The sequence below is a fragment of the Eriocheir sinensis genome, chromosome 34, assembly GCF_024679095.1.
Source record: "Eriocheir sinensis breed Jianghai 21 chromosome 34, ASM2467909v1, whole genome shotgun sequence".
In the NCBI taxonomy this organism is placed as follows: Eukaryota; Metazoa; Arthropoda; class Malacostraca; order Decapoda; family Varunidae; genus Eriocheir; species Eriocheir sinensis.
In genome coordinates, this window is record NC_066542.1 from 4,181,881 (window position 1) to 4,203,002 (window position 21,122).

The 21,122-nt window shown below is 44.8% G+C and overlaps 1 protein-coding gene and 1 long non-coding RNA gene across 40 annotated transcripts in view; both read left to right on the top strand.

Annotated features, from left to right (window-relative positions):
- The first annotated feature begins 365 nt into the window (after positions 1-365).
- Positions 366-21,122, top strand: part of LOC127006931 (microtubule-actin cross-linking factor 1-like) — a 309,855-nt gene continuing 289,098 nt past the window's right edge. For 19 of the 39 annotated variants that reach the window (XM_050877282.1, XM_050877287.1, XM_050877293.1 and 16 more), the window contains exon 1: positions 18,420-18,897. In XM_050877282.1, coding sequence (XP_050733239.1) covers positions 18,630-18,897 — 268 coding nt within the window. In that variant the 5' untranslated portion in view covers positions 18,420-18,629. Of the gene's footprint in view, positions 924-18,419; positions 18,898-21,122 lie in introns of those variants that run through there. The other 20 variants (XM_050877285.1, XM_050877292.1, XM_050877288.1 and 17 more) reach the window with 4 other exon arrangements.
- LOC127006940 (uncharacterized) lies at positions 6,466-8,094 on the top strand. Its single transcript, XR_007759928.1, has 3 exons — positions 6,466-6,617; positions 6,749-6,849; positions 7,034-8,094. It is a non-coding gene; the product is annotated as an uncharacterized LOC127006940 (long non-coding RNA).

Genomic DNA, 21,122 nt, shown 5'->3' on the forward strand with positions numbered 1-21,122 from the left:
TTCGTACTGACTGTCATTACGGGCCAGCGCAGGTGTTCCGGCCCGCACAGGTGAGGCACACATTCCTGCCCCCCTCTCGCCCTCTCTCTCGTTCGCCCTGCGTTGCCACAGCTTCACGACTCGCCGCTGCCTCGCCTATAGTGTCTTACTCCTGCAGGACTGATCGGTGTGTGTGTGCGTGGACGGTGTGCGGTTAGTGTGGCCGGCGGAGCGTTGAGTGTACTGCCTCCCACTTCCCCCATCCACCTCCCCGCCCCCAGCAGCCGCCGTATTGTTGGAACGTCTTGTGCCGCGGGCTGGGGAGGGCTGAGCCTGGGGCCTGCCAGTACAGAGTTGGCCAGTGTTGTGCACGGAGCCCCTGCACCCACCGCCCCCGCCGCCCTCCCTCGCCGCGAGGGTGCAGGTGTCCGAGTGTGTGTGCGCGAGGTAACGGCTGCGACCCTCGGTGTGTGCGTGCGTGTGTGCGTCAGTGAGTGGGCAGGGACCCGGGCCCTGGGCAGACTGGGGTCCCTGGGCGGAGGAGAAGGAGTGTTGTGGGCGGGGAGAGAGAGGGAGGGCAGTGTAGGCCGCGGGATCCCGGGCGGCGGCAAGTCAGTAACGCCCGCGAGTCAGACGGTGTGTGTTGGGTGCGGCGGTGTCGGCCCCGCTGCCCGTGTAGTTAGTTAGTCCAGTGTAGCTAGTGACTGCCCCCGCTCCCTGCTGCCCCTGCTGCTGGTTCAGGCGCCCCTGCCAGCTGCCCTGCACCATGTCGACGCACCACTATTACAAGGAACGCCTGGGGCTCGACCCCACCGAGGCCCGCGCCAACGGAACCCGCGACGGCAAGAACACGGGCGCGGATTTCAAGACCTTCGGCGGCTACGAGGAGTCGCTCAGCAAGTTCAAAGGTATTGTCTACACGCTCAACATCTACCAGCTGATAGGTAGGCGGGACCCGTCACGTGCATGGCCCCTGTGGTGTGCTGCGTGCCGTGGACTCACCGCCTGTGAACATAAACCAAACGATCGCTATGCTCAGACGCTTTTGGCTCCCATATCAACTATTTCCATGGGCCGAGAAGATCAGTCGGGTCCTAATGAGTGTTTTTTTGAGGTTCATGGTACAGAAGGTGTCAAACTACCCTTGGAAATGCCCCTCACTACTGCTACGAAAGCCTTGTCAAATAATTATGTGAGATTGGACGCCGAAATGTTAAGTATATGACCCTTTCAGAACTCGGATTGTTAACATCTCGGCGCTTTAGTCCTCCTACGATAGCCTTGTCAAATATGTGAGGTTAGGCGTTGAAATGTTGAAGTATATGACCCTTTCCGAACTCTTATTCTTAACAATCATCTTGGCGCCTCAGTCCTCAGATCACCTATTTTCAAAGCCTCTCCTGGAAGTATACCTGGGCCTTTCATGGACAGTTTCGCGACCCTAGTGATGGTTTGACCCTCCATCTACATCCTCAACGGGAAAACCACCCATGAGAACCCGGTTACTGCTCTGAGGTTCATGGTACAGGTGTCAAACTACCCTTGGAAATGCCCCTCAATACTCCTACGAAAGCCTTGTCAAATAATTATGTGAGATTGAACGCTGAAATGTTAAGTATACGACCCTTTCAGAACGGCGGCTCAGTCCTCAGATCACCTATTTACAAAGCCTCTCGTGGAAGTATACCTGGGATTTTCATGAACAGTTTCGCGACCCTAGTGATAGTTTGACTCTCCTCCTGCATCTTGAACGTTAACACCACCCATGAGAACCCGGTTACTGCTCTGAGGTTCATGGTACAGAAGGTGTCAAACTACCTTTGGAAATGCCCCTCAATACTCCTACGAAAGCTTTGTCAAATAATTATGTGAGATTGAACGCTGAAATGTTAAGTATATGACCCTTTCAGAACGGCGCCTCAGCCCTCAGATCACCTATTTACAAAGCCTCTCGTGGAAGTATACCTGGGATTTTCATGAACAGTTTCGCGACCCTAGTGATAGTTTGACCCTCCTCCTGCATCTTGAACGTTAAAACCACCCATGAGAACCCGACTACTCCTCTCTGTGGCCTTGGGAAACCGTCGTAATGGGAGCCCGATACGTTTAAAAGAATATAGAACCCGCCACCTTGCTAAACCTGACCGCCGTCCCTCGTCTCGCCCTCTCTCTCACACACACACAGCTCCTTGTCCGAGTCCCGACCCTCCAAAAAACTGGCCACTGGTTTCCCTACTGGCTATAGCACTCCTCCAAGGGCTGATATACCTCTCTACCGATCCGTGCTGAGTGTGTGTGATGGGGGCGAGGCGGCGGAGAGCGGCATCTGTGTGTATTGCTACCACCTGTTGGAAAGTGAAGCTGATGAGGGAAGGGAAGGGAGGAGAGGTGAAGGGGAAGGAAGGAAGGCAGGAGGGAGGCTGAAGGCTGCTCCGGTACACGGTTATCCTCTCGTCTGGTTAGTCAGCCTCCTCCTGCCCTCTCTCTCTCTCTCTCCTACCTCTCCCAGCATCATCCTTACCGTGTGTGTGTGTGTGTGTTAGACGTTGTTGCTAGGATTTGTGTATTTAAAAGGACGTCACGGTTTTGGTTGTAGTAATTGTAGTAGTAGTTTCAGTAGTGGTTAGTTGTGGTAGTAATGGTGGTTATAGAAGCCATTGGAAGTTGCCCATTGTTGTTGTTGTTGTTGTTGTTGTTAATAATAGCAACCTCAATTAAACACTAACGAGAAATTGAATTGATTGACTGACCTCGTTTTTTTTTTTTTTTTTTTTTTTTACTGTTCTCAAACTCATCATAACAAAGACTTCATCACTCCCAGATCACTAATTATTAATCTCATTCCCTTTGTTTGTATGCAGTGTGTGTGTGTGTGTGTGTGTGTGTGTGTGTGTGTGTGTGTGTGTGTGTGTGTGTGTGTGTGTGTGTGTGTTACCTTGTCCTCGTTTGCAATACCATTCTTTTTCTCCTCTCATCTGAAACTCATTAACTATACCAATAAGGTTCGTAATCTTAATAACCTCATTCTTGTATTAATTATATGACTCGTATACTCTCAATTATAAGTCTAATTACACATTTTTTGCAGTCCATTTCATTGTATCTATAACTCATGAATTATTATAGATCAGTGTACCCTACTAAAAGCTATGTCATCGTATTGGTATTGCTATTGTTTTTTTCGTATATTTTTTAGATTGATCTGGTCCTTAAATTCGTCTACACTCACTCGCGTACTCAGTCACTCACGTACCTCACTGACAGTCTGCCTTGTTTATTTACTCACTCTTTCACTCATGTACGTACTCACTCACTCACCTCAAGTACTTATTCTTTCACACTTATTTATTCTGAATACGTCACATTTATTTTTGCTGTGTCAAGATCACTTCAGTATGGTACTCCAGGTCTGTCATTTGTTATTGTTATTATTTTCGTATGTTTTGTGGCTCCTATTCCTTCAGTCATCAATGGCGGATCAGTCACGTTTGTTTTGCTATGTCAAGATACTTCAATATGGTACTCTAGCAACGTCATCTTGTTATTGTTATTATTTTCGTATGTTTTGTGGCTCCTATTCCTTCAGTCATCAATGGTGGATCAGTGACGTTTGTTTTTGCTATGTCGAGATCATTGCCCTACGGTACTATATCTATGTCATCGTGGTATTGTTATTGTTTTCGTATTTCTAGTTCATATGTGCAGAGGAAAGCTTCTAAGAGTCACCAAAGCCTTTCCCTTACAACTCTATTTTCCATATCCCATTTTTTACCCTACGCCCCTGTCCACCCAGCAGTGAATGGGTACCAGGTATTAATCGGGTGTTGTGTCCCGTCTCCTGGGATCTGTTCCCTTCTCGTATAATTCCTTCCCCCTTCTGTCTCTCTCCGGCATATGACCACAGATGTTGCGCCGACTAAACGAAACTTTCCAAACTTTTCCTATTTTTTCACTATTTCTCTATCTCAGTTATCTATTTCAGGGGTGTAGGAAGGGTGTATTATTGCCCTACTAAAGAGTTCATTGTATTATTTTTATCGCATTTCTACTTCATATTGTGAAAGGAAAACTTCTGAGTCATTATATTACCTAATCTGAATATTATAGTATCTTGATCATTGCCCTACTAAACCCACCTCCTTATCGTTCACTAACTTAATCTGGTCTTCAAAATTCTTCTATATTCACCAAAACTCTCATATGTTACTTTCTCCCCCATAACAAACACCTCTAAGACTCCTAACATTACATTATCTGAGGCTTATAATATCTTGATCACTACCTAACTAGACCCACTTCCTTATCGTTCACTAACTTAATCTGGTCTTCCAAATTCTTCTTTATTCACCAAAACTCTCATATGTTACTTTCCTTCCCATAACAAACACCTCTTAGACTCCTAACATTACATTATCTGAGGGTTATAATATCTTGATCACTACCTTACTAAACCCACCTCCTTATCGTTCACTAACTTAATCTGGTCTTCAAAATTCTTCTATATTCACCAAAACTCTCATATGTTACTTTCCTTCCCATAACAAACACCTCTAAGATTCCTAACATTGCATTATCTGAGGCTTATAATATCTTGATCACTACCTAACTAGACCCACTTCCTTATCGTTCACTAACTTAATCTGGTCTTCAAAATTCTTCTATATTCACCAAAACTCTCATATGTTACTTTCTCCCCCATAACAAACACCTCTAAGACTCCTAACATTACATTATCTGAGGCTTATAATATTTTGATCACTACCTAACTAAATCCACTTCCTTATAGCTTTATCAGAGCCTTTAAATTCCTCTATATTCACGTGGACTCCCTTACCTTACATTACCTTATCTGAGGCTCAATATCCCCATCATTGCTCTATTAAACCCGTCTCCCTATCGTATTACTAACTTGATCAGGCTTTCAAATTCTTCTATATTCACGTGGACGCCCTTACCTTACATTACTTTATCTGAGGCTTATAATATCCGCATCGTTGCTCTGTTAAATCCGCCTCTATCGTTGACTAGCTTGATCTGGCCTTTAAATTCTTCTACATTCACTCACTCACTCACGTACTCAATCGCTCGGTCACTCGCGTACCTCCCTGACAGTCTCCCTTGTTTATTTACTCACTCTCACTCATGTACGTACTCACACACTCACCTCAAGTACTTATTTACTCACTCATGCTCTTCACTCGTTTTTCCTTACTAATCTATTCATTCATTTACTCATATACTAACTTACTTAATCAGTCAGTCAGTCAGTCAATCAATGTCACGTTCTGCTTAACTCACGATCTCATTAACTGATCTACTCACTCACTCACTCACTCACTCACTCGTATAAACTCCGTAAATATGTTAATGGCATCGGATCCTGTTGTGATATGGTAATGGATAGTGTTGGATTTTATTGTGAAATGAAGGAGATCAAATTTCGACGTAGTATGAGTCACGGAAAAGGGATTTAAATAGCGTTATGAAGTGGAGCTCTTGTCAACACACACACACACACACACACACACACACACACACACACACACACACACACACACACACACACACACACACACACACACACATACACACACACACACACACACACACACACACACACACACACACACACACACACACACACACACACACACACACACACACACACACACACACACACACACACACACACACACACACACACACACACACACACACACACACACACACACACACACACACACACACACACACACACACACACACACACACACACACACACACCACACACACACACACACACACACACACACACACACACACACACACACACACACACACACACACACACACACACACACACACACACACACACACACACACACACACACACACACACACACACACACACACACACACACACACACATACACACTTATGACAAAACCTATTTTTATATTCTACGATGTCTCCTTTTTTTTTCTTCTTGTGTGTGTGTGTGTGTGTGTGTGTGTGTGTGTGTGAGTGAAAGTACTGATGCAACGCGTGCCTAAAGTGTTGAGTGAGTGAAGTGTCCAGGAGGAGGAGGAGGAGGAGGGAGAGAGAGGAGATAGGTCGACAGCTGATCTGAAGAATGTGAGGAGATTTAAATGTCCAGATGGAGGAACGGAAAGGAGGAGGAGGAGGACGAGGAGGAGAGGAAGAGGAATGAATGAGAGAGGAGTAGGAATAAAAGATGAGGAGAAGGAGGAAAGAAAAAGTGATAAATTAGAAGTGGAAAATAAGGAGGAGGAAGAGGGAGATTAAGAGAAGATTAGGAGGAGGAGGAGGAGGAAAATGATTAGAAGAATATGAAAAGAAGGATGATTATGATGAGGAGGAGTCGGAAAAGAAGAGAAGAAAGAGGAGTGGGTGGAGGAGGAGGAGGAGGTGGAGAAAGAATAACGACGCGGTCAAGAACATAAATAAAAAAAAAATGATGAAGAAGAAGAAGAATGAGTAGAAGGTGAAGGAGGAGGTGAAGAATGAGGAGGTGAAGAATGAGGAGGTGGAGGAGGAGGAGGTGGAGAAAGAATAACAACGCGGTCAAGAACATAAATAAAAAAAAAATGATGAAGAAGAAGAAGAATGAGTAGAAGGTGAAGGAGGAGGTGAAGAATGAGGAGGTGAAGAATGAGGAGGTGGAGGAGGAGGAGGTGGAGAAAGAATAACAACGCGGTCAAGAACATAAAAAAAAAAAATGATGATGATGAAGAAGAATGAGTAGAAGGTGAAGGAGGAGGTGAAGAATGAGGAAGAGGAGGTTATACAATAGATTAGGTCATTCAGTAGATTAGGTCATACTTAGATTAGGTCATATACTTAACCTAGGTCATTCAACAGCTTAGGTCATATACTTAACCTAGGTCATTCAACAGCTTAGGTCATACTTAGGTTAGGTCATATACTTAACCTAGGTCATTCAACTGCTTAGGTCATACTTAGCTTAGGTCACTTACATTAGGTCATTCAGTAGATTAGGTCATACTTAGATTAGGTCATATACTTAAGCTAGGTCATTCAACTGCTTAGGTCATACTTAGCTTAGGTCACCCAGTAGATTAGGTCACTTACATTAGGTCATTCAGTAGATTAGGTCATACTTAGATTAGTTCATATACTTAACCTAGGTCATTCAGCAGCTTAGGTCATACTTAGCTTAGGTCACCCAATAGATTATGTCACTTACTTACATTAGGTCATTCAGTAGATTAGGTCATATACTTAACCTAGGTCATTCAACAGCTTAGGTCATACTTAGCTTAGGTCACTTACATTAGGTCATTCAGTAGATTAGGTCATACTTAGATTAGGTCATATACTTAACCTAGGTCATTCAGCAGCTTAGGTCATACTTAGCTTAGGTCACCCAATAGATTAGGTCACTTACTTGCATTAGGTCATTTACAGATTAGGTCATTCAATAGCTTAGGAGGAGGTGAAGATGAAGAATAGGAATGAGGAGGAGGAGGAAGGAGGAGGAGGAGATGAAGTGACGCGTGCCAAACTAATCTGTACTCCACCCTCGTATCTGTGCCCCGCCCCCCCCCACCTCATCTCCCTTCACCTCACCCCCCTTCACCCCTCACCTCACCCCCCTTCACCTAACCTCTTTACCTCACCCCTTCCTTTCCTTACCTCACTTTCCCTCTAACCTAACCTTACCCTACCTTACCTAACTTACCTAACCTTACCTCTTCTAACCTAACCTAACTTACCTCACCTTACCTAACCTTACCTAACTTTACCTTACCTTACCTCACATAACCTTATTTACCTAACCTAACCTTACCTTACTTAACTTAACCTTACCTTACCTTACCTTACTTAACCTTACCTAACCTAACTTAACCTCACATAACCTTACCTTACCTAACCTAACCTTACCTTACTTTACCTTACGATATCTTACCTTACCTTATCTCACCTTACCTAACCTAATCTTACCTTACCTTACCTTACCTAACTTAACTTATCCTTACCTAACCTTACTTTACCTAACCTCACCTAACCTAACCTTAACCTTACCTCACCTTACCTAACCTTACCTTACCTAACCTAACCTAACCTTAACCTTACCTCACCTTACCTCACCTCACCTTACCTTACCTAACCTAACCTAACTTATCCTTACCTAACCTTACCTAACCTCACCTAACCTAACCTAACCTAACCTTAACCTTACCTCACCTTACCTTACCTTACCTAACCTAACATCCCTAACCTACCCACACCTCACATACTATGCCCTGTTTCACCTAATTATATGCCCCGTTTCCCTCCTCCTTTGCCCCGTTTCACCCCGTTCCACTACGTTTCATCTACTTTCATGCCCCGTTTCGCTCCGTCTCATGCCGGTCTCGCACTGTCATACCCATTTTATGCCCCGTTTCAATCTGTCTCACCCTCCCCTGTGCCCCGTTTTCCTTCGTTCCACTCATGTCTCACCCCATTATCCCCATATGTATGCCTCCCCTTATCCCGTTCCACCTCGTTCCACACGCTCCCTTACCCTCCTTACCCCTTACCTTTCTCTATCCTTGCTCCGCCTCCCTTCCCCTCGCGCCTCGTCCCCGCCCCGTACCATTACTCAGGGAAGGGGAGGGAAGATAATGGGAGGGATGGGAAAGCAGAAAGGGATAGGAAAGGGGAAAAATGGAAAGAGAAGGGAAGGAATAGGAGGAAACCATAAGAGAAAGGAAGGATAGAAGGAAATTATAAGAGAAAGGAAGGGAAAGGAACATAAATGGAAGGAATATAAGTTAGAGAAAAGAGAAGGAACGAGAAGGAAAATATTAGAGAAAGGAAGGATAGAAGGAAACTGTAAGAGAAAGAGAGGGAAGGGAACATTAAAGGAAGGAATATAAGTTAAAGAAAAGAGAAGGAAAGAGAAGGGAAGGACAAAAGAAGGAAAATATTAAAGAAAGGAAGGATAGAAGGAAATTGTAAGAGAAGGAGAGGGAAGGGAACATTAAAGGAAGGAATATAAGTTAGAGAAAAGAGAAGGAAAGAGAAGGGAAGAAATAGGACAAGCTAAAAGAAGCAAAGAATAGGAAAGAGTAGGAAAGAGACTGTGAATATGCTCTCCGCCCCGTCCCGCCCCGTCTCGTCCCGTTCCTCCCCGTCTTCGCCCCGTCCCCGCCCCGTCCCAGCTCTTCGTTTTGTGGGGAAAGTGAGTGAACCGCCTTGGCTCGGGATAAGAGAATGCAGATCAAGAGCAACATTATGTAAAGCAAGTTAAAGAAGGAGAAGGAGGAGGAGGAGGAAGAGGAGGAGGAGGAGGGGAAATATGGGTCATCTCTCTTTCTCTCTCGTGTGTGTGTGTGTGTGTGTGTGTGTGTGTGTGTGTGTGTGTGTGTATTGACAAAGCAGGTGGAGCGGCTGGCAATCTTACGACCTTCCACCACCACCACCACCACCACTACCACCATCACCACAACCACTACCACCACCACCATCACCACTACCACTACCACCACCACCTTCACCGCCACCACCACCACCACCAGTACTCAAGGGGGGTCAGGGGAGGGGGAGGAGCAGAGCCTAAGGGGAGGGGAGTGACCTAAGGGCGTGCACTGACAGGTCGAGGAGGAGGAGGAGGAGGAGGAGGAGAACATCATCTCTCCGTTATGCCCAGAGGGAGAGAAAGAGAGGAGACAGGTGGAGGGATGCTGTAGGGCAGAGAGAGAGAGAGAGAGAGAGAATAATGGTGAATCACATGTATTACAAAACAATGGAGTGCGGATGAGCTTGGGGAGAGGGAGAGGAGGGAAGGGGAGAAAAAGAAAAGAAGGAGAAAGAGAAGAGGAAAAACCGAGATTGAGGGGAGAAGAATATAGACACAGGGAGAAGGGGAGGAAGGGGAGAAGCATATTGGGAGAAGGGGAAAAGGAGGTGAGGGAGATGATGGAGAAAGGGAAGGGAGAAGGGAGACAGAGGAAGAAGGGAGAGGAGGTTAGATAGAGTTTGAGGAGAGAGAGAGTGTGTAAGAGGGAGGGAGAGAGGAGAGTTTTAGGGAGAGTGGGGAGGTTAAGTTAAGCTCCCCTCCAGCTCCCCCCACCCCCACACACACACACCTTCCAGCTCACCCCAGTTGCATGTAATCTTGTAGGAATTTGATATATTGACAAACGTTGTGGGTTTCTCTACACACACACACACACACACACACACACACACACACACACACACACACACACACACACACTAGGGGAGGCGAGGTGTGTGTGTGTGTGTGTGTGTGTGTGTGTGTGTGTGTGTGTGTTTAAGAGAAGGAAAGAGAAAAGAGAGGAAAAGATAATGAAAGCGAATGAATGAGAAGGAAAAAGAAGAAAAAAAAGAGGAAAGAGAAGAAGAGGAAGAAAGAGAATGGAAGAGAAGATAGATAGATAGATAGATAGATACACATATTTACACATCAACAAACAAACTACCTATGTGTGTGTGTGTGTGTGTGTACGTATATATGTGTGTATGCAGTACTATACATAACCAACTTGTATAAGACACGTTCAGTCCCTCCACAATACCTGTTCACTACACGACACCCACCCGGCCAATGACCCCAGGAGCCAGCAGGTAGCCAGGTAACTAGGCAGGTGTAGTATCAGTCATTCATCACCGCCTTATCACGCCTCTCAGATTACTTGGTCACTTCTCTCCGTCCGTAAGCTCGTGTGTGTGATATATAAAGCCTTGCCAGATAGCGGGGGATATGCATTGCTCGTTAGGTCTTTCTGTAATACCTTGCTAGCTATATTTTTCCTTATCCTTTTAGTTGGGTTCGATACTTTTATCCTTTCTGTGAACTCGTGTGTGTGATATCTAATGCCTTACCAGAGCGAGAGGGGATTTGCATTGCTCGTTAGGTCTTTCTGTAATACCCTTGCTAGCTATATTTTTTTCCTTATCCTTGTTGGGTTAGATCATTTTATCCTTTCTGTGAATTCGTGTGGCTGATATATAAAGCCTTACCAGAGAGCGAGAGGGGATATGCATAGCTCGTTAGGTCTTTCTGTAATACCCTTGCTAGCTATATCTATTTCCTTATCCTTATAGTTGGGTTAGATCATTTTATCCTTTCTGTGAATTCGTGTGGCTGATATATAAAGCCTTACCATTGCGAGAGAGGGGATATGCATTGCTCGTTAGGTCTTTCTGTAATACCCTTGATAGCTATATCTATTTCCTTATCCTTGTTGGGTTAGATCATTTTATCCTTTCTGTGAATTCGTGTGGCTGATATATAAAGCCTTACCAGAGCGAGAGAGGGGATATGCATTGCTCGTTAGGTCTTTCTGTAATACCCTTGCTAGCTATATCTATTTCCTTATCCTTATAGTTGGGTTAGGTTACTTTATCCTTTCTGTGAACTCGTGTGGCTGATATATAAAGCCTTACCAGCGAGCGAGAGGGGATATGCATAGCTCGTTAGGTCTTTCTGTAATACCCTTGCTAGCTATATCTATTTCCTTATCCTTATAGTTGGGTTAGATCATTTTATCCTTTCTGTGAATTCGTGTGGCTGATATATAAAGCCTTACCATTGCGAGAGAGGGGATATGCATTGCTCGTTAGGTCTTTCTGTAATACCTTGCTAGCTATATTTTTCCTTATCCTTATAGTTGGGTTAGATCATTAATTTTTATCCTTTCTGTGAATTCGTGTGGCTGATATATAAAGCCTTACCATTGCGAGAGAGGGGATATGCATTGCTCGTTAGGTCTTTCTGTAATACCCTTGCTAGCTATATTTTTTTCCTTATCCTTGTTGGGTTAGATCATTTTATCCTTTCTGTGAACTCGTGTGGCTGATATATAAAGCTTTACCAGAGAGCGAGAGGGGATATGCATAGCTCATTAGGTCTTTCTGTAATACCCTTGATAGCTATATCTATATCCTTTTCCTTATAGTTGGGTTAGGTTACTTTATCCTTTCTGTGAACTCGTGTGGCTGATATATAAAGCCTTACCAGAGCGAGAGAGGGGATATGCATAGCTCGTTAGGTCTTTCTGTAATACCCTTGCTAGCTATATCTATATCCTTTTCCTTATAGTTGGGTTAGGTTACTTTATCCTTTCTGTGAACTCGTGTGGCTGATATATAAAGCCTTACCAGAGAGCGAGAGGGGATATGCATTGCTCGTTAGGTCTTTCTGTAATACCCTTGCTAGCTATATCTATTTCCTTATCCTTATAGTTGGGTTAGGTTACTTTATCCTTTCTGTGAACTCGTGTGGCTGATATTTAAAGCCTTACCAGAGAGCGAGAGGGGATATGCATTGCTCGTTAGGTCTTTTTGTAATACCCTTGATAGCTATATTTTTTTCCTTATCCTTGTAGATGGGTTAGGTAACTTTTATCCTTTAGTATGCTCGCTTGGGTGATATTTAAGCCTTTCCAGCTAGTGAGGATAAGGATAGGGACACTGCCTCCTTATGTTATTGTTAGATTAGCTCATTTCCTCCCTTATGTTATACTAGATTAGGCAATTTTCTCGTATATTTTACTGAGATAGATCATTTAAGTCTGTAAGTGAGTTCGTGTGGGTAATATTTAAAAGCCATTCTAGATAGTGAAGATAAGGATAGGAACATTCAATAGATACTTAGATTAGGTCACACTTAGGTTAGGTCACACTTAGGTTAGGTCACACTTAGATTAGGGCACACTTAGATTAGGTCACACTTAGATTAGGTCACACTTAGGTTAGGTCACACTTAGGTTAGGTCACACTTAAATTAGGTCACACTTAGATTAGGTCACACTTAGGTTAGGTCACACTTAGGTTAGGTCACACTTAGGTTAGGTCACACTTAAATTAGGTCACACTTAGATTAGGCCACACTTAGATTAGGTCACACTTAGATTAGGTCACACTTAGGTTAGGTCACACTTAGGTTAGGTCACACTTAGGTTAGGTCACACTTAGATTAGGGCACACTTAAATTAGGTCACACTTAGATTAGGTCACACTTAGATTAGGTCACACTTAGATTAGGTCACACTTAGATTAGGTCACACTTAGATTAGGTCACACTTAGATTAGGTCACACTTAGATTAGGTCACACTTAGATTAGGTCACACTTAGATTAGGTCACACTTAGATTAGGTCACACTTGAATTAGGTCACACTTGAATTAGGTCACACTTAGGTTAGGTCACACTTAGGTTTGGTCACACTTAGGTTTGGTCACACTTAGATTAGGTCACACTTAGATTAGGTCACACTTAGATTAGGTCACACTTAGATTAGGTCACACTTAGATTAGGTCACACTTAGATTAGGTCACACTTAGAATAGATCATACTTAGCTTAGGTCATTCAATAACTTAGATATCATATTCAGATTAGGTCAAACGTAGATCAGGTCATTCAGTAGATTAGGTCACTCAATATATAACGTCATTCAATAGCTTAAGTCATAGATTAGGTCACTCAGTAGCTTAGGTCATTCATTAGCTCGTGTCATACTTAGATTAGGTTCATAAGCTTGTGTGTGTGATATTCAAATCCTTTCCCGAGAGGTAAGCTGAGCGTGACTTACAAGGCCTTTCCATAATCCTTTGCCAGCTACATTTTTCTCCTTATCTGCCTCATTCCTCTTCTGGCTTGACGTGAAGGTGTTGAAAATCCAATCATTATAGTCGGGTGTGGAATCTAAACGGTTTTTATATAATTTTTGAAGCTTTTAATTGGAGTGTGAGAAAAACAAGAGAAAGAAAGATTATGAAAAAGATGGAAATAGAAAGGGAAAAAAATGGAAGAGAGGGAGAAGGAGACTAAGAAAAGGGAATGGAGGGAAAAGAGAAGGATAAGAAAAGAGAATTGAAGAGAAGGAAACAGAAGAGAGGGGATAGAAAGGAAGGAAAGAGAAAAAACGTGTGTGTGTGTGTGTGTGTGTGTGTGTGTGTGTGTGTGTGTGTGTGTGTGTGTGTGTGTGTGTGTGTTTCCTTATAGGCGGCGTCTTAATTAGCAAGGTGATCCTCCTCCTCCTCCCCCTCCTCCTCCTCCGCCACCTGCTCCCTGTGTCTAGCTTGCTCGTCTGTCAGTCTGTTTGTTTGTGTATAATTATGTGGTCTTGCCTCCTCCTCCTCCTCCTCCTCCTCCATCTCCCTTCCTTCTCTCTCCATTACCTCCTTTTTTATGTTTTCTTTCCCTCCCTTCTGTTTCCTTCTCTTTCCTCATTTATTTTCTCTCTCCCTCTCTTTCTCTCTCTTTCTCTCCTTCTCTACAGTTCTCCTTCTTATCTTCTCTTTCCTTCTCTCCATTTCCTCTCTTTCTCCTTCCTTCTCCCATTCTCTTTCATTAAATCTCCTTCAGTACATTTTTCTCTTTCCTTCTTCATTATCTTTTCCTCTATCTTTTTCGATCTATCTTATTGTCTATCTATCTATCTATCTCTATCTATCTATCTTACCATCATATACGTGGGTCCTTACTATAGGGGGTCTGTGTAGTCTGACTATATCTATGTAAATCTATGTAAATCTTGTATTCCGCGAACTGCCTTGGTTTCCTCTTTTATAATGAGATGCAGGAGGAGGAAGAGGAGGAGGAGGAGGAGGAGGAGGAGTACTAAGTCAGTAAGGGCGCCACCACACCCCACCCTTCTTTTGCCCTTCCTCCTCCTCCTCCTCCTCCTCCCCCTCCCTTCTTCCCTTCCTTGCCAATGTCACTTTGCGTTTTCCTTGAAGTAGTCTACCTCCCTCTCTCCCTCCCTTCCTCCCTCCTCTCTCTTTTCTCCTTGTCTTGTTGTTCCCATGGTGTAGTGTGTGTGTGTGTGTGTGTGTGTGTGTCTTCCCTTTTGCATCTTGTGTGTGTTTTTCTCTCTCCCTTCTTTCCTCTCTCTCTCCTTCCCTCCCTTCTTTCCTCTCCTTTCCTTTCCTTTCCTCTCCTTTTCTTTGTTTATATATTTTTCTGTTATTTCGTTTTCTTCCTCTTCCTTTCTTTCTTTCTCTTGTTCTTTCCTTCGCTTTTTTTCTCCTTTCTTTCTCTTTCTTTCTTCCTTTTTGTGGATCATTAATTTTTCTCACATTCTCTTTTCTCTTCTTCATTCTTTCTCTCTTATGTCTTCTCTTCTTTATTTCATTCTCTGCCATTTCCTTTTTCTTTCTCATTCTTCTTCCTCCTTTTCTCTTACTTATTCTTCCTTCCTTCCTTCTCATTCATTCTTCCATCCTTCCTTCCTTCCTTCATTCATTAATCTCTTCTCCTTTCCTGCACACACACACACACATGCATACACAAACACAGTCTTTCCTCCCTTCCCTCCCTCCTTCCTCTCCTTCCTTCCGTCCCTCCCTCCTTTCCTCCTTCACAAACAAACCCAAATTAGTCCTTCCTTCCATCCTTCCTTCTCTCTCTTCCACTCTTCCAACACACACGCACACACACACACCCATCTCTCCTCCTCCTCCACCTCCTCCTCCCTTAACAGACATACCAAATTAGTCGCAGTGTTATCTGGAACGCATTTATTTGCACTCCTCAGGGTCGCCTTCGGTATATAGCTCATCCTTTTGCGCCTCTCGGTCACCGCTGAGTCGTCGCACGTGGCCCAGACCGAGACTAAGAGCAGACAAAACTTATAGTAGTCACCTGTCACCTGTGTTATCCAGATCAAGTTCAAGACGTGCATGTTGTTATTGTTCCCTCTTGGTCTTGGGCTGGGTCGTGGGTGTTGTTGGTGTTGATTAAGAGACTGGAACGGGGCCTTATAATTTATGTTGGTGTTTGTGTGTGGGTGGGTGGGTGCGGGTGACCTGAGCTTGGTGGAGGGTGCAGGTGGATGACTCAAGCGTGGGTGGAGGAGGAGGCGTGGGCGAGAGAGAAAGGTCAAGAATGTGGATGGGAGTGGAGTGGAGTGAAATGAGGACGAGGTGTGGAAGAGGAAAATAAAGATGATAATAATGATAATAATAATAATAATAATAATAATAATAATAATAATAAGAGAAAGAAGAAACTTGGGTAATACATGATACACTTTCCCTCTCCTCCTCCTCCTCCTCCTCCTCCTCCACCTCCTCAGTGTACCCTAATCCCTCCCAGACCACATGTAACCCCCCCTCCCCTCCTCCTTTAATTCCTCCCCCTCCTCCCTTCCTCCACCTCCTCCTCCTCCTCCTCCATATCTTAAATCCAGGGAGGAATGTTTTTATCTACCTTCCCTTTCCTCCATTCCTCTCTCCCTTCCTCCCTCTCCTCCTCCTCCTCCTCTTCCCTTCCCTTCCTTGACTGTCTCGTATCTTTATTTCTGATTCATCTCTCCCTTTCTTTCCCTTTCTCTACTATTTAACTCTTTTCTCTTTCCCTTCCTTCCTTCCTTTCCTTATCCTTTTTATCTCCTTCCTTCAACTTTCCTTTTCTTCCTTCTTTATCTCATTCTTTCCTCCTCCTTCCTTTCCTAACCTAACCTAACCTAACCCATCCTACCCATCTCCCTTCCCTTACCCTTTCTACCTCTCCTATCCTTACCCACATACACACACACACACACACGCACGCACGTCTAACCTTACCCATTCTTCACCCTTATCGCCTTCCCTTCCCTTCCCTTCCCTTCCTTTCTCTTCCCTTCTCTTACCTTCTCCTCCTCTTCCTTTCCCTCTATTCTCCTCCTTTCCCTTCTCTTTCCTTTCCTTTCCTTTCCTTTCCTTTCCTTTCCTTTCCTCCTCCTCCTCCTCCTCCTCCACACCAATATCGTCCGTGGCAGGTGCAAGAAGAAAGGTGGAAAGAACGAACTTACGAACATACCCTCTCCTCCCCCCTCCCCCCCTTCCCCCCCCCCATAAACCGGTTTCAATAAGGGCACAAGGCACACCGATTTATTCATCCCGATAACACTGTGGTGGTGATGGTGGGGGTGATGGGGGTAGGGGTGGGGGGTAGTGTGTGTGTGTGTGTGTGTGTGTGTGTGTGTGTGTGTGTGTGTGTGTGTGTGTGTGTGTATGCGTCAGGACAAAGTAGGATAGCTATAATCTCTCTCTCTCTCTCTCTCTCTCTCTCTCTCTCTCTCTCTCTCTCTCTCTCTCTCTCTCTCTCTCTCTCTCTCTCTTCCACTGGTCTTACTGTCTTATCTTCCTTCCCATCTTCTTCTGACATTCCTCTGGTTTGGTCTCAGTCTGGGTCTTGGTCTTGGTCTGGGTAGGAAGGTGGACCGAGGATGACTAAGATGGGTCCATTGTGAAGGGCCGTTGAAAAGCAAGAAGAAGAAGAAGAGGAAGAAGAAGAAGGAGGAGGAGGTCTGGTCTCATATCTCTTGTCTCCTCTCCTCCTCTTCCTCTCTCTATCTCTGTCTCTCTCTAACCTAACAGTAACGAGGGACAGAGAGAGAGAGAGAGAGAGAGAGAGAGAGAGAGAGAGAGAGAGAGAGAGAGAGAGAGAGAGAGAGAGAGAGAGAGAGAGAGAGAGACTGACACACATTTCAACACAAACTCAAACAAACTCGATCACTCACCCTTATCTCTCACTCCTGATAATGACACTCTCCTGGGTTGACACTTACCCTGTTAACCCTCATTTCTAGACGCAAACAAACCCTGAAAGCCGCATGGAAGTGACGAAAAACTCTAAAAATAACACCAACAAACCAACCTTTCCATTCTGACAAGGCTACCGGAAGTGCCAGACAGACAGAGAGTGAGGGCGGGACGGTAGCTGTATGGTCAGTCATGAGAGGAAGGAAGGGAGGGTGAGGTGACAGGGAGGAGGCATAGATAGAGGTGACATTAGGTAACCCTCTCCCAGAAATGATGATGTTGGGTTGATGTCATATCCTGGGAGTACCATCAGAGCCAGACCCAGTCCCGCCGCGGCCCGCATCGAGGCAGTAGCTTAGGATCACGTCTCTCGCCTCGTCTCGCCTCCACGCTTGTACTACCCGGCGCCTCGACCCTCCAGCCAGCCAGCCACACGCACCCTCAGCCGTGTGTAGTGCAGTGCTCGAGTGGCCCAGTGCTCGTGAGGGGCAGAACCGCTCGCCCACTTTATTACTTTCCCTCTTTCCCCGTCGTGTGAGCTGAAGTGTTTGTGAAGTTTGATTCCTCTCCGTTGAACCGTTCACCCAAGTTACTTTCCTTCGTTCCCGGTTGTGTTATCGCCGTGAGAGGTGAAGTTTTGGTGAAGATTGACCCTTTTTCTGCTAATATCGTGTCCCAGCTTAGAACAGACGCTTGGGTGTGAGTTTAAGAGGCTAAGAGGCGTCCTTCTGGGTTGAGTTTTGCTCCCCGCAGTGTTAAGAGCCTCAAGAATAGACGTCTGGGTTAAAATCTCGCCCTTGCTAATTTAATCTCGCTCATTAGTGTTAAGTGCCCCAAGAACAGTCATTTGGGCCAAGAATCAAGAAGTCGCCTAAGAAACAGACACTTGGAAGACCAGGCGTTTGGTGTCGATCGCCTCAAGAACAGACCCTAGAACACAAGAATCAAGACCCTATCGCTTCTAACACTCCCAGTCGCTTTAAGAAACAGACACTTGGGCTTAGAATCAACGTCCAATCGCTTGTTATACCCCCAAGACCAGGCGTTTGGGCTTCTTGGAGTGTCAATCGCCGTAAGACCCTAGGGACACTAAGAATCGAAGGTCTTGCTCTCCTTACCGCAAGATGGAGAAGCATCGTCGATACTCCACGGCTGTAACGCCAAACCACGACGGAGCAACGGCCACGAAGAAGGAACGGAAGGTTAGCTACGCGGGCACGGGCATCAGTAGGTACGAGCATGTCCCGCGCAGCATCGTCAACCTGAAGGAGGAGGACGTGAAAGAGGAGAACGCGAAGGCGGAGGAGAAGGAGCTGGACGAGGAAGAGGACCCGCAGAAGAGACGCCGACGGTTGGGGATTCCGTTCGAAGAGGATTTTGCGCAGAAGAGAAGTAAGAGCATCGAAGTCCCTTGAGGTTTTGGGTTAAAGGGATCGAAGTCACTTGTGGTTTTGGGTTAAGGGATCGAAGTCCCTTGTGGTTTTAGGTTAAGGGATCGAAGTCAATTGAAGTTTTGGGTTAAGGGATCGAAGTCAGTTAAGGTTTTGGGTTAAGGGATCGAAGTCAGTAGAGGTTTTGGGTTAAGGGATCGAAGTCCATTGAGGTTTTGAGTTAAAGAATCGAAGTCTATTGAAGTTTTGGGTTAAAGAATCGAAGTCAGTTGAGGTTTTGGGTTAAGGGATCGAAGTCAGTTGAGGTTTTGGGTTAAGGGATCGAAATCAGTTGAGGTTTTGGGTTAAGGGATCGAAGTCACTTGTGGTTTTGGGTTGAGTTTTTTACTCTTGTTGTTGTTGATGTTTTTTGAGGACAAATTACTCGTTTTTTTCGGGTTTCTTTATTTTTTTCTTTCTATATTTACTTTTGTTTCGTTTTGGGAGGACAGAAAAGACTCGTATACTTGGGGTTTGATCTTTTTGTTATTGTTTCTGAAGGGAATTTAATAGTACAATGTGTTATCTTTTCGTTTATCCTTTCCTTTTTTTCTTTTTTCAATTTATCTATCTATCTACTTATCTATCTGTCTATCTTTATCTATCTTTTCCTTGTCTTTTCATACCTCAAATTATTCTTGGGTCTATATAAGTCAATAGTTCAAATATATTAGCTTTCTGTTTTCCATTTCTTTATCTATCCATCAATCTATCATTCCTTTCTTATAATATACTTACCTCAGAAAGTTAAGTCGTTTCAAGAGCTTTTTCCTTCCTTTTCTGTCCTTTCCCTTTCCCTACCTTCTTTTCTTTCCTTCCCTTCCTCTCTTCCTTTCCTTTCTATCCTAAGTCGTTGCAAGAGCTTTTTCCCTTCCTTTCCTTTCCCTTTCCTTCCTTTCCCTACCTTCCTTTCTTTCCTTCCCTTCCTCTCTTCCTTCCCTTACTTTCCTTTCCTTTCCTCTCCTCTCCTTCCCTTCCTTTCTTTCCCTCCTACCCACGATCCCAAAGCAAAGTAGCAAGAGTAGCCTTAGGAAGGGTCACAAAGGTCGTTCACATAGACGTTCCCTTTAGTCTCCTTATAACAGAGAACCTCACACACACAGAAGCGGTCGTAGGGGGCAAGGCAAAGGTCGAGGCCACGGTCAGTGCTAAGATGGGTGCAACTAGAGACGAAAGGCTTGGTCTGGGTTATGCTTTAAGGGTATGTTATGTTATGTTAGGTTAGGTTTCGTCCGTTCTTGTACCCATCTCAGCAGGGCCTCTAGGACGTTAGTTGAAGGGCGTTTAGAGGACAAAGGGAGACTGTGATGGAGGTGAGGGAGGGTAAGGGAAGGGTCGGGTGTCTGATGATGATGGTGGTGGTGATGGTGGTGGTGTTATGATGATGATGAGGAGGAGGAGAAGGGAAAGAAAGCAGATGTATGAGACGAGGAAGAGGAGGAAGAGGATAAGAAAGGAGAGGTTCAGGATAAGGAGGAGGAGGAGGAGGAAGAAGAAAGAAAGAAAGGATAATATGTAAAACTGGAGACAGACGAAAGAAGAGAAGAGGAAGAAATTTGAAATATAAAAGAAAGGAGGTGAATGGGAGAGAAGGGAAAGAGAAAAAGGAGAAAGAGTAGAAAAAAAAGGAAGGGAGACAAAAGAGAAAGGAAGAATGTTGAAGAGGAAGAACAGATAAGAAAACCGCTTAACTTCTTCCTCCTCCTCCTCCTCCTCCTCCTCCGTAGACAGACTAAAGGAAAACATCGAGGGCACAAAAACTCCCCTTATGGTGCGAATGAACGTGGTAAAAGGAGGAGAAGGAGGAGGAGGAGGAGGAGGAGCGTCTGAAGAGGGGGAGGGAAATACCGGGAGGGAGAGAGAGAAAAAGAGAGAGAGAGGAGACTGAGGGCATGCGGGTGGGCGAGAGAGAGAGAGAGAGAGAGAGAGAGAGAGAGAGAGAGAGAGAGAGAGAGAGAGGTAAGCAGTGAGTCAGACTGTGTGGGGAAGGCCTGCTCACCGTCCCTTCCTCCTCCTCCTCCTCCTCCTCCTCCTCCTCTCCCGTTCCTCACCTCCTCATCTTCTTACCTCAACCATTGTCTCCTCCTCCTCCTCCTCCACTAGGTAAAGAACCGGTGCAAGAGGAGGAGGAGGTGGTGAAGTGGAAAAAAATAAATTGTTTGACTTAAAATCGTTCTTATAATTGGT